The sequence below is a fragment of the Silurus aristotelis genome (assembly GCF_946808225.1).
Source record: "Silurus aristotelis genome assembly, chromosome: 3".
Taxonomy (NCBI): Eukaryota; Metazoa; Chordata; class Actinopteri; order Siluriformes; family Siluridae; genus Silurus; species Silurus aristotelis.
Window position 1 is genome coordinate 11,147,858 of NC_139576.1, and position 14,117 is coordinate 11,161,974.

At 36.1% G+C, this 14,117-nt stretch overlaps 2 protein-coding genes across 2 annotated transcripts in view; one reads left to right on the forward strand and one right to left on the reverse strand.

Annotated features, from left to right (window-relative positions):
* The window catches only part of ankrd50l (ankyrin repeat domain 50-like), a 368,466-nt gene that overhangs the window by 24,081 nt on the left and 330,268 nt on the right, over window positions 1–14,117 (reverse strand). The window lies entirely within an intron of this gene.
* Window positions 2,899–5,977, forward strand: hpxa (hemopexin a). Its single transcript, XM_083537062.1, has 9 exons — window positions 2,899–3,045; window positions 3,300–3,583; window positions 3,836–3,990; window positions 4,121–4,274; window positions 4,401–4,613; window positions 4,712–4,813; window positions 4,917–5,041; window positions 5,180–5,339; window positions 5,450–5,977. Exons 1-9 carry the CDS (start codon window positions 2,981–2,983, stop codon window positions 5,680–5,682), a joined length of 1,491 nt encoding a protein of 496 aa, XP_083393188.1. The 5' UTR covers window positions 2,899–2,980; the 3' UTR covers window positions 5,683–5,977.

A 14,117-nucleotide genomic window follows, 5' to 3' on the forward strand; every position in this document is an offset into this window, starting at 1 on the left:
ACCAAGGTGACTATATTATAATATCAGAGTAAATCAAATTTTCTCAAACTTTTATTTCTTTCATTATTTTGTTAAAGCAATAAAAAGAAAAAGCTGGGAAAGTGCAACAAGAACAAACTTGAGTTGTGGCTATGTTTGGCTATGCACTGTTAGCTTAGCTAAGAACCAATTTTTTTTCATACTTTACATAGCCGACATTTGTAGCTTGCTTTTTTACATTTTTTTGTTTTTTTTTTGTTTACTGTTGCATTCAGGTCTGAGACTGATTCTGTCTCTGCTGTTCTTAATGATTATTTTTGCCCTTCGCAATTGTGCAACATGATGCATGGTATATACCTTCATGCAATTTTGAATAAAGTAGCTAGATGTAGTGGGAGTAAGTTCATAAGAATAAAGTTTATAAGGCTGAACTAAAGTAACGGTGTAAAAGTCTGAAGCTTGAAAAGTTGTATTTTTGATGTACATTAACAGCTGTATATACAAACATAAAATCATTTTTTTTTAAGTCAGTAATAAATGCAGTCCTAGTCTAGTTCTAATCTAAAGTAACATCTTATTTCTAAAACAATTCTAGAAGTATAATAACAGTATCTGTACTACAGTATCTGTTCTGTACCGTATCTGCTTTTTCAATTTGTGAAATGTTGACTGTGGGCACGTTAGAATAAAGTTCCTCCAATATAAGTGAATCTGGGCCATTTTTTCATACTTTTTCTAAGAATGGAACTCTTTAAAAAGCAAACAATTGCTGCTGTAGATAACTAGTGTAAATTAAAAGCTGGCTGTAGTTTTGCTGTTCAGGGTTTGCTGGCTATAATGTAAATAAAAAAATTCTACTGAGCATATTATTGCCAACCAATATTTCATTATGATCATCTCTTCCAGCCCAACTACATAAATAAGAGTTTCAATGTATTTACACATTGAGATTCTTTAGAAAATGTGGTTAATATTTTACTATGCATATAAACTCTTATTTAATCATAGTTGCATCAAATTACACTTGCTGTTTCATGGTTGTATCATGGTACAGTTATTGTATCATAGTTGCTGTATCACAAAACACATAATCTTCTTCTTCTTTCGGCTTCTCCCAACAGCCGATCATCCCACAAAACACATAATCTTCTTCTTCTTTCGGCTTCTCCCAACAGCCGATCATCCCACAAAACACATAGTACAATATTTGATTTTTGACTTAAGAAGTATATGATATGAATCACGGCAGAAATATTTTGGTTATTAGAACCAAGTCACTTAGTATAAAGTTTACAATTATTACAGCATGAACAGCCAGAAAACAAAGCAAGTCACCACTGGCTTACTCATTAGGGTTAAACTTAAAGGGTTGAACATATAGGCACTATATTTTTAGGCACAAAATATAATTTTCTTTTTTTATAACTTTATCTCTGTAAAGCTGCATTGGAACAATGTCTATTGTTAAAACCGCTATAGAAATAAAACTGTATTGAATTGAATTAAATTGAAATCTATTTATTTTTTGTTAATTTGGAACATCTATTTTGTAAGCATAAATCATGGCTTTTATTAGATAAAACCCTTTTTAGCCAGATATGCAGTTTATGACTGATGATATGCAGTGTGCCACCCCAACAGGCTAACATGCTTAGTCTTGCAATATACCATTATAATAAACTGTACTATCTAACTATATTCTAATGATAAATATCTCATTGATGGTGTATTCCATGCTTGATCCCAGAGATTTATTTTTGTTTAATTTATATTATATTAATTATATTAATTAACATTATATTATTGTTTAAATAACCAATTTTTGAAATCTAAGCAAACAAGAATAGTTTGAATGTTTACTAAATGTAAAAAAAAAAAATTGTAATTGTAAACCCATATACTCTTTATTAAAAAAATGGTAAAATCATTTAAGTATGTTCAAGTAGCACACAAAACATGACTGCTTTATTTTATTACTGCCATCACCGTCATGAATGAATGAATGATTAAGTGCAATTTCCTTTACTATCGCACTTATTTAAAAACCTTTAGGTAGTGAGTTCAGTAAGGTAATATGTTCCACAAAGATATAGGTTTCCTTATTAAAATGAAATTAATTTTATTTGGCTTGTTAATAGTGATTAAACTGTACACTATATTGGTAAAAGTTTGCTGACACCTGGTTATAATCATGGTATGTAATTAAATTTTTTAACATCCCACTCCACATTTAGTCCCACTTTGCTTTTATAATTCCCTCCACTCTTCTGGGATTTTAGATTTTAGAATCAGTCGCAAGGGTGTTAAGTCAGGTACTGATTTGGGGTGAGGAGGCCTGGGGTGCGGTCAGTGTTCCAATACATCCCAAAGGTGTTCGGTAGGGTTGAGATGAGAGATCTATAGCAGGTCACTTAAGATATTGCTCTCCAAACCATGTAAACCAGATCTTCATGGAGCTCCTTTTGTGCACATGAGAGGGAGTTCCCATGCTGGAATTGTCATGTGGCAGGTGAGGTCTGGTGTCCCAGTGCTTTTGTCCATATAGTGTATTAATGATAACTCCAATATATCAAAAATTACCCTGTCTACTAATAATAAATAATGGACATTTATTTACTCTTAAGTTTGATGTTATGCATATCTGACAAACTAAAGCAGGCATGTGCAAAAGTGGAGAGCAAGTTTGAAACTGAGTCACTAACCCCCATATATGCATATACAGTACATTGCTCAATTCATGTCTTTGACCTTCCTTCCACTGTCCTCAGTATACCTTGACAGACCTCTGAACATTGGGTGAACATCAGGTGTATGTGCTGATGTGTTTGGGTGTTCCAACTTACCCTCCGTACAAATTGTGGGCGTCTGTTTGATTAGTGCAAGCAATTGCTCGTCTGGCAGTCCCCCTCACATTGGCTATAAAAGGTACAGGGTTGCAGGTTCTTCGGTACCTCCTCTAGCTGAGCTGTGTCTGCAGTGGAACCAGAGAATCCTCTTAACCATGAGGCTACTCATCCAGATCCTCACCATCTGCCTGGCACTCTCTCTTTGCCTGGCAGCTCCCACGTGAGTGCTGTTTGCTGGAAACCCCAGTGCTTCTTTTGCTTCTTTTCTCTCTACTTATTGGCAGTGTGCCAATATCTGTATATAAATCATTAGTCTATGCTTCATAGTCCCTGAAGGAAAACTTAAACACTTAGAAAAGTATATATATATCAGACTTTTAACTTTAAATAAAAACTTGATTTCCTTTATATAACCATTATTTTCTAACTTCTCATGGCCCCTGATCACACCAACAACAATAACCATGACCACAGCAACGACCACGGCAACGACCACGGCAACGACCACGGCAACGACCACGGCAATGACCACGGAAATGACCATGGAAAAGTCCATGGAAATGACCACGGCAATGACCACGGAAAAGGCCACGGCAATGACCATGGAAATGACCACGGTAAAGGCCATGGCAATGACCACGGCAATGATCACGGCAATGACCACGGCAAACACCATCACGGTCACTTTGATCGCTGCCAGGAATTAGTGTTTGATGCTGCAATTGAGAACAAGGAAGGAGTCCATTACTTTTTTAAGGGTGAGTTAAAAAAAAAATCAAAGCATTTCATTTGTTATAAAACAAAATGAAGTCCATCTGATAGGGGTAATATTATTGGATGCCAGACATCCAAAATCCATAATGTTTAAAATGTTATATAATATGCCTTATTACTGGGAACATTAAAACAGACATTGCTTTCTTTCTATGTGTAAGTCGCTGAATAAATGTAGAAATACTTTTTCGGTCTATGTGAATGACTAACCCTTGATCACTGATGCTTGCAATCAGATGATCATGTGTTTAAGGGGTTCCAGGGTGAGGGTGAGCTTACAAATAAGACCTTCCCTGAGCTGGATGACCATCTTCTGGGACATGTGGATGCAGCATTCCGTATGCCATCTGAGGACAGTCCTGACCACCATGAACACCTGTATTTCTTCCTGGTACATTATATTAACTTTTACATGCACTATAATGTGCCTTTCCCTTGCATTATTTGTGCTTGCAGGTTACTGAATTTGAATAATTAAGTTATTTAACTAAAACTTTGCCTTTCTGTGTCTTTCTATGTAGGATGACAAGGTTTTCAGCTATGAAAATCACAAGCTGGAAGAAGGATACCCAAAATCTATCTCTGAGGTATTCCCTGGTATTCCAGATCATTTGGATGCTGCAGTTGAGTGCCACAACCCTGACTGTCCCAAAAACACTGTGGTCTTTTTCAAGGGTATGACATTTCACTGAATTATAAAACTACTTCATATAGAGCATTAAATAAATGATATAATTAAATGTTACAATTAAATTACACTTATAATCCATGACCCATTACTTATACTCCTTCCTACTCCAGGCCATGAAATCTACCACTATGACATTGAAAGCAAGGAGGTCCATGAGAAAGAATTCAAAAGCATGCCCAACTGCTCTGCTGCCTTCCGCTATGCGGGACATTATTACTGTTTCCACGGCCACGATTTCTCTAAGTTCGACCCCAACACTGGAGAAGTTCATGGCAAATATCCAAAGGAGGCCCGTGAATACTTCATGAGCTGTCCCCATTATGGTAAGTGAAAAGCATGAAGATGAAAGAGTCAGTGTTTAAGCAGAAAACATGATTGCATTTCAGGGTGTTATTGATTTCATGCTGTCTTTGTGCCTAAGGTGAGAAGACTGAGGCAGAGCACATTGAGAGAGAGCAGTGCAGCCATGTGCACCTGGATGCCATCACTGAGGATGATGATCATGATCTGTTTGCTTTTAGAGGTTAGTGGATGCAGAACACAATAACACACTACTGCATTTAATTGTTAACTAGGTTATAACCTTTTTCATTTATTTATATTTTTTTCTCTTTCTTATTTACCAGGTCACCACTATCTCAGTAAAATTGATGGCAAATATCATGCTGGCACTATTGAGAGTGGATTTAAAGGTCTTCATGATGACATCGATGCTGCCTTTTCCCATGAAGAGCACATACACATAATCAAGGTTAGTGTTAATTAAATGAGGAAACGCTTTTATCATACTGTCTAACCAACATGCTTGTAATCTATGCAAAAAAAAAAATGAAATCATAATAGAAAATCTAGAAATATTCACCATTTGGTTTATGATGGTTCCTTGTAGAATGACAAAATGTATATCTACAATATATCACACAAACCTGAAGAGCCTCACGCACTCCGAGATGGTTTCCCCAAAAATGTGAAGGAGTCACTGGGTATTGAAGGTCACATAGATGCTGCCTTTATTTGCCCTAATGAACACATTGTTTATGTCATCCAAGGTAATAAAGCAACACAATACAATTATAAGTTTGAATGATGTGGTAGTTTTGTGTGTTTGATCATTTTGATATAACCATACTGTTTTTGTGTGTTTGTATATGACTTGCAGGTAATAACATATATGAAGTGAACTTGGAAGTACATCCACATACCCATTCTGAGGCAAAACCTATCCCATTTAAGCATGTGGATACTGTCATGTGTGGAGCAAATGGTGTGTCAGTAGTGATTGATGATGATTTCTACCACTATGCTTCCCCTGCTATATTCATTACTGCCAGAATCTTGCCTGCGAAGCAAGATGTAGCCAAAGAACTGCTCGGCTGTGACCATCATGTGTGAAAGAAAAGAGAAGATACCACCACATCTAGAGGAGAACCATACACCTTCTATCTTCTCAATGATGTGAGATTCAAGTAGTGTTTGGCCTCAAATGTATTTTCCTACCTCTGGTGCTCTGTTTAAATAAGCCTGAATTTTATTCTACAAACTGCAAATTAAGCTATGTCTCTCTCCCTTTTTAAATAGCTGAATCAATACAACAAAGCTATTATGTCTCTGTCAGGGCTGTTGGTAAACATAGAGAACCACCTTGTGCACTTTGTGGCTGATGAATAAACTAAAGTAAAAAAAAACATTAACTGTTCTGTTTTTCATTGACTATTTTTAGCATGGCCACTGACTTTGTGCTTTAAACAGATATCAAATCAGATGATTTGTTTTCAAATAGAACATAAAATACAATTAAATGTAAAAAAAAAAAAAAAAAAGACTCAAATAAGCATATAATATTTTTAACGTGCACTATATAACCAAGAGTTTGTGGTACATGGTCACCTGACTTTCATATCCATGTGTGCTTGTTGAACATCTCATTCCAGATTCAGTCCTACATTGCTGATATCATCTATTCTTCTGAAAAGGATTTTAAGATTTTTGTAATGCCACAAATGCCCTCTCAGGCAAATCTGTGACCACCTAAATTAACTTTTATTCTAACCAGTGTCAACTGCTGTTTTATACCTTTGTAGGGTAATCAGCCTAAAGTGCTGCACATGGTTACGCCTTTTTGCTTCACTCAATGACTCACTCAGTGCAGATAATAGTGATGGACAATACTAGTTATTTGGTTTTTGATACAATAAGTATTAGGTACTTTCAAGACAGTAACGCCGAAATACAAAGTTTTAATACCAGTACTGCTATTATTAAAAGTGTTTTTTTGTTTTTGTTTTGTTGTTTTAAATCCATTAATATTAAGCTTAAATATACTACAATGGACTGAATATTCAAACAAACTTTTCTGTAACACAAACCATATTAATATTGTCACATAATGTTTCTACATTACATTCCCTTTCTGTGAAAGAACAAAAGTGTTTTCTACTTTTCTTCAAGATCTTAAAGCGATTCTTCAACTGGGATGTACAGCAGTTCATTTTTGCTGAGACTAAGCTTTAGTTGATGCTATCCGTGATAAAATATCTGCCATACTGTACGTGAATAGAATACATACATAGACATTCTATACAACTGCTTCCAGTTTTGTGGCAAAATATACTAAGACCTGTAGATACCACAAAATTTGCATAATATCTTAGAAATTTGTCTTACCTGGGATCCACCACTGAGTTGCATTCAACCTAGAAAATTCGAACAGTATCACTTTTATACAGTCTGCAGAAGTATATAGTGGAAGTGGATAGTGGCATACCCATTCTTTGGCATGTAAATGTCACTCAGGTCAGTATAAATGCTCATACTTAGAATAAATAAATGTATATGATAAATGCTAATCTTTTAATGGTAATATCAATAAACAATTGCTCTAAATCACTGCATAGTTACTCTAAATCAATGAACAGTTACTCTAAATAAATGCACAATGACTCTAAATCAATGCACAATGACTCTAAATCGATGCACAATTAATTTAATTTAATGTGGAATTACCCTAAATCAACCTACTATTACACTGAAATTCCAGAAATTTAAAAGCAGGAGACACTTCCCTGTCTACATCAGTAGAACTGAAGTAGAGCGGGTCTCCAGCTTTAAGTTCCTTAGTGTCTACATCTTTGAGGATCTGTCTGGGCACGAGAACACTTCAGCTCTGGTTCGGATACTTTTTAAGGAGACTTAAGAAAGTTCATCTGCCCTCTGGGATTTCAACTAGCTTTTACTGCTGCATCATTAAAACATCCTAACTAACTCTAACACAGTGTGGTATGCCCAACGCATTTTGGCACCCAACTACCTGCCATTAGCGCACAGTACACAATTGTTGTCTGCACAGAGCACACATCATCATCATCAGGAGCTCCTCACATACAAGTAACAAACTGTAACTCCTATGTCCTCTATTCTATACTTGTATACAGTGCTAGTAACGTGTTACTGTAAGAAAGATACTTTTGACAGTAACTAATACTGTAATGCGTTACTTTTTAAATAAAGTATCTCTGTTACCGTTACCGTATGGTGCGTTACCCTTTACTTTTTTTAATGAATGAATTTTGGCTAAAGTGTAGCCTACAGTCTAACCTGTTTACAGAAGCGACGCATTGTAGGATTGGTGGATGAACCACTGTAAACACGAAGAAGATGCACTGTGGGCGTGTTTCCGTTTATTCAGGTCTGTGCCGCAGTAATGGCGAGTCGAGGCGAGAGCAAGACAAGTTTCTCAAAGTGGAAATATGCTCATTATTTCACTTTAGTTGAGTACAAAGACAAAAACTTCTAAGTCAAATGTAAGCTGTGTCTTTCTGGTTTGAAGGTCGTATCTACTGCGATAGCAGCAACTCCAATCTGCTAAAGCTCCTCCCGAAACTCCATGCTTCGATGGAGCTAGAAGCTAGAAGCTAACCCGGTGTTCTGTTCTACATTGTTGATAGTTTTCATACTTCAGCTGTGAAAGGAACATTTTTAAGGTTTAACAAAACAGCTTTTATGCTGCAGAAGCCACTTTAGTTTTTGATTCTGAATATATTATTAAGCTTGTTTTGTTATTTATTTCAGAAATCCTTGTGATATATTCAGTTTGTGCTGGCCTGACTTTAATTAAATAGTGTTTAAAAATTACTCTGTGTTTAAGTCAGTTTTGTGTTTGTATAGACCATAACGCATAAAAGGGCATTAATGGGAACATTAAAGAACGTTCTTTAAAAAAGTAAATAAAAAGTTACTTTTAACAGTAACGCATAACTTTAGTAATGAACAAAGTAATTGAGCTACTTTTTGAATGAGGTAACGAGTAATTGTAACTAGTTACTATTTTTTAGTAACTAGCACAACACTGCTTGTATAGATATATTGTATACTTCTATTCTCCTATCAAAAAGGAGATGGCTCACTGATTTACTGATTTACTGACAGAAATCATCATGCAACTCAGCTTCAACCTGTACATTTTAAATCATCTCTGTGTAATTATAACTGTTTACAATTGTAATCAATAAAATCATGGATGATCCACTGTGGTGACCGTAAAAAAAAAGAAATATAAGATTTTCCATATATCTTAATATCAACTGTACATACACTGTGTGTGTGTGTGTGAGTGTGTGTGTGTGTGTGTGTGTGTATGTATATATATATATATATATATATATATATATATATATATATATATATATATATATATAGTGAAATACATACATACATACATACATACATACATACATACATACATACATGTGAAGTCAAGTCGAGTTTATTTCTATAGCACTTTTCACAACAGACATTGTCTCAAAGCAGCTTTACAGAAATCAACAGTCAAGGTGAATGGTGTGCATTTATCCCTGATGAGCAGCCATGCCCACTGTGGCAAGAAAAAACTCCCTTAGATGTAATGAGGAAGAAACCTTGAGAGGAACCAGACTCAAAAGGGGAACCCATCCTCATTTGGGTGACATCAAGAGTTTGATCATAAATCTTTTAACAATACAGAACACTGGAGAGTGAGAACTAACATGAGCACTGGAGTATAAGATTATTAGTAATGATCTTTCTACAGTCTCATACAGTCTTTATGGTTATAAAACTAGGAGCTACTGAGCTCAACATTTGTTATCATCACAGATCCAGAATCAGCTTCTCCATGTCAGAGCCTTTAAACACTCCAGGAGGTCCAATGTCAAAACCACACATGTAGTGGGAAACAATTGGCACTGGTAAGTCCCTAGATGGTTCTGGATGTTTGCGAGTTCGGCATCTACTTCTTCAAAGGTCCATAATCTTCATGAGGTGGGACATGACTGGAGCTGCCAACCTCAGGATGCCTCGGGATGGGGATAGACAGAGAAGCAGTGGAGAAGAATTAGCGTAGATTCTGTTCATGATATTAACAGCACAAGTTGATAATGCTTTCTAATAATATTTCCTAAGGGAAGCATGTATATTGTGAAAAGCAGGGGTCCCAAAACTGAACCTTGTGGCATGCCATAATTTAGTAGCATTAGCCTGGATAACTCTCCATTTAGGTCTCTGAAATGGTAACGATCAGACAGGTAGGATTTAAACCAGCTTAATGCCTGTCCCTGAATGCCGATATAATACTGTAAGCGATCTAGGAGGAGATCATGGTCTATAGTGTCGAATGCAGCACTAAGATCTAGTAAAACCAACAGCGAGATGAAGCCTTGGTCTGAAGCTAAAAACAGGTCATTAGTGATTTTAACTAGGGCAGTTTCTGTGCTATAATGGGGCCTAAAACCTGACTGAAACTCTTCAAAGATATTGTTCTCTTGCAAGTGGGAACATAACTGGGCAGAGACAATCTTTTCTAAAATCTTAGGCATAAATGGGAGATTTGAAATTTGGTCTGTAATTCGATAGCGTGTTTAGATCCAGATTAGGTTTTTTAATGAGGGGCTTAATAACTGCTAACTGGAGGGATTTAGGGACGTGACCTAACGATAGGGAGGAGGTAATAATATTGAGAAGAGGCTCACCAGCTTTATATAACACTTCCTTCAGAAGATGAGTTGGAATGGGATCTAACTGACATGTTGTTGATTTAGCTTTGGTAATAACATTATACAGCTCTTCCTGTCCTGTACATGTAAAACAGTGTGGTTGTGGAGTTGTAGGCGAGATAATGTCAGGAGATGCTGTCAGAGGTTGGACCGCCACAATTGTTTTTCAAATGTTATCTATTTTTTCAGTGAAGAAATTCATAAAGTCTTCACTACTAAACTGTGATGGAACACATTTTTCAGATCCCTGATTTGTAGTTAACTTAGCTACTGTACTGAAAAGGAACCTGGGATTGTTTTGTTGTTTTTCTATAAGTTTGCTCAGATGTTCAGCTCTAGCAGCTTTTAGCGCCTGTCTGTAGCTGAGCATACTGTCTTTTTACGCAATTCTAAATACCTCCAATTTAGTTTTCCTCCATTTTCTCCCCAGATTACGGGCTGTTCTCTTAAGGGCATGCGTATGACTATTATACCAAGGTGCAGGTGTTTATTCTCTAACCTTTTTTAACCGGATGGGGGCAACAGTGTCTAATGTGCTAGTAAGTATAAGGTCTATGTTGTTAGTCATTTCATCAAGATTATTAGCAGTTCTGGGTTTAGTGAGAAATTGAGAAAAATCAGGCAGGTTATTTATGAATCTGTCCTTAGTGTTCGGAACAACAGTCCTACCAGGTCAATAACGTGGTGAAACACAGCTAATCTGCTCTACCGGTAGTGTGTACAGTATGAGATAAAGGTCTGTGATGTCATCATTTTGAGGTAAAATATCTATATCAGTGACGTCTGCTCCGTGGGATATTACTAAGTCTAGTGTGTGGTTAAAGCGATGAGTTGGTCTGGTGACTTTTGTTTAACAGAGAGTTAAAAAAGAGTTTAATAAGTCCACAAATGATAATCCTAGTGCATCGTTTACATCATCTTCATGAATATTAAAATCTCCTACAAGCAGCACTTTATCAAAATTGATCAAGAGGTCTGAAAGAAAACAAGCAAACTCTTGAAGAAAATCAGCGTAGGTCCCTGGGGGTCTGTACACGGTGACCAGAGCAATAGATAGTAGGGATTTTCTATGTATGTCTGAAAGTACAACTTTAATGAGGGGCTTAATAACTGCTAACTTGAGGGATGTGACCTAATGATAGTGAGGAGTTACACATACATACATACATACATACACAGTGGTGTAAAAAAGTGTTTGCTCCCTTCCTGATTTCTTATTTTTTTGCATGTTTGTCACATTTTAATGTTTCAGATCATCAAACTAATTTAAATATTAGTATATGATGACACAAGTGAAATAAATACTAATTTACAGCTGAAAAGGTTTCTTGCACTTTCAATTTTTTTCAACACTGGCACTTTATTTTTGCCTGTTTGTGTTGCTGAATGATATTTCTGATGATATTTTTAACAATGCAACTTAAAGCATAGAAGAGAGCAATGTTAAACATTAAATACATTTAGTTAGGTAGAGACAATAAGTTTGGAGTTTAAATGTGATATGAGATTTTTTTTTTATGTGTTCATTACTAACTCAGAACTGTAATCTCAAATGAGCAGAAACAAAAACACTTCAGCTTTTTTCTTTTATTTATCTTTTATTTGTTCTTTTATTTATTTATTTATTTATTTATTTATTTATTTATTTATTTATTTATAATGTGTCCAATAAAAATGTCTACACTAATTTCTTTATTCTGACAAAAAGCATCAACTCATGTTTTTAGGTATATAATTGTCCAGAGCCCTGATATAGACTAATGCATTTATTGAAAAAGCCTAATAACTGTAAAGCACTTCACTCATAAAGCAACAATTTTTCTTTTAGCATGCATAACCTTATAATTTAGAGTTTGTAGTTTATTATAAATCATCATAATTCATGTGTGTAGCAAAAACATTACAGCCTATCTAGTCTAGTTGGATTGTAGTTAAACTGCACTTATTGATTTGGTTAATAGGTCCTGAACTGAGTTCAGTAAGGGGAATCTACAGTGCAACCTAAAAGGCTCGTTTAAAACACATACTGTATAATTTAAGGATTATAGATGTTGTATGTATCTTATGGCTACAATTAGCCAAGGAGTTAATTGGTTCCTGGTTCTGAGAGTTTGATAAATTGTGCACAATGATGTGCATTTAAATGATTTTATAAATGCATTTAGGGTGATATTTATACATGTATAATGCTCTCAGAAATGTGTCCAAATGTGTGAACTGCTCTGAGAACATGTTCTTACTTATCCAGTGACTGTAGCTAAAGCAGAGAGGAGCTTTTCAAAGATGAAACTGAACAATAGGGAATGAGTTGGGTCACGACATGATTCACTCAGAGCATCATTGAAGCTAAAACCACCATTGCTGGTTGGTGGTATCTACTTATCACCAACATACAGTTCAGCATCAGTTCAACAGCAAGCAGAACATTTTGAGAGGAATAAATGATGGAAGAAACTCCTGACTCAAACTTGCCACAACACCCATGGCATTTTTGAAGTTGTTGAAAAGGAGGTTTTGGGCTCATGATAATTTATTACTTGGATACTTAAGTACATTTAAAGGCAAATTCTTTTGTACTTTTACTTAAATGAAAGTTTAAAGGGAGCACTTTTACTTTTACTGGAGTAATATTTTACCTGCTATATCTATACTTTTACTCAAGTACATGCTTTGGGTATTTCGTCTACCACTGTGGCAAGGTGCTCCATCATGCTGGAAAAGGCATTGCTTATCACCAAACTGTTTTTGGATGGTTGGGAGAAATTGCTCTCGGAGAATGTTTTTGTACCATTCTTTATTAATGGCTGTATTCTTAGACATTATTGGGATTGAGCATCTGGAAAAAACCCACCCAAAACCCCATACATGAATGGTTTCAGGATGCTTTACTGTTCGCGTGACACAGGACTGATGGTGGCGTTCACCTTTTCTTCACAATTTTCTTTTTTTCCCAGATGCCCCAAACAATCTAAAAGGGGATTCATCAGAGAAAATTACTTCAACCCAGTCCTCAGCAGTTCCATCCCTGTACATTTTGCAGAATATCAGTCTGTCCCTGATGTTATTTTCTAGAGAGAAGTGGCTTCTTTGCTGCCCCTCTTGACACCAAGCCATCTTCCAAAGGTCTTCCACCCAGGAGTGGGTGGATTTGGATCGAAAGGTCACAGGTTTAAATCCCACCTCCACCGAGGATGCAACTGCTAGTCCCCTAACCCTCCCCTGCTCAATTGTAAGTCGCTCTGGATAAGGGCGTTTGCCAAATGCCATAAATGTAAATGCAATATAAATGACTTCGCTTCACTGTGTTTGCAGATGTTTTCACACTTGTCTGCTGCCATTCCTAAGTAAGCTCTGCACTGGTGGTGCCCTGATCCCACTGCTGAATCAACTTTAGGATATATTTATGGCACCTGCTGGACTTTTTTATACACAACAACTGAACTTCTCTCTTTGAAGTTCTTGATGATCCGATGATGAATGGTTGATTAGGTGTAATGTTAATAGCAGCCTGTAAATCCCCTTTTGTGCAAATAAATTAAGACTGCATTAGTTTCCTTGCAGGTAACAATGGTTGAATGATAATTTCAAGCACCATCCTCCTTTTAAAGCTTTAAGTCTGTTATTCAAACTCAATCAGCATGACAGAGTGATCTCTATGTTGTTCGCATCAACACTCTCACCTGTGTTAAGGAGAGAATCACTGATACTGACACTGACAAACACTGGTTGCAAATGCAAAAGTGAGAAGGAGACCTTGTGTGTGGAAAAGGAAATTTGTTTAGATAAGTCTCCACCATTCAC

Excerpts from the sequence above, each read along its gene's own strand:
- hpxa (XM_083537062.1), top strand. The coding sequence starts at position 2,981 with ATGAGGCTACTCATCCAGATCCTCACCATCTGCCTGGCACTCTCTCTT. Across the intron at positions 4,614-4,711 it reads CATGAGCTGTCCCCATTATG|GTGAGAAGACTGAGGCAGAG; the intron begins GTAAGTGAAAAG and ends TTTGTGCCTAAG. Across the intron at positions 5,042-5,179 it reads AGCACATACACATAATCAAG|AATGACAAAATGTATATCTA; the intron begins GTTAGTGTTAAT and ends GGTTCCTTGTAG.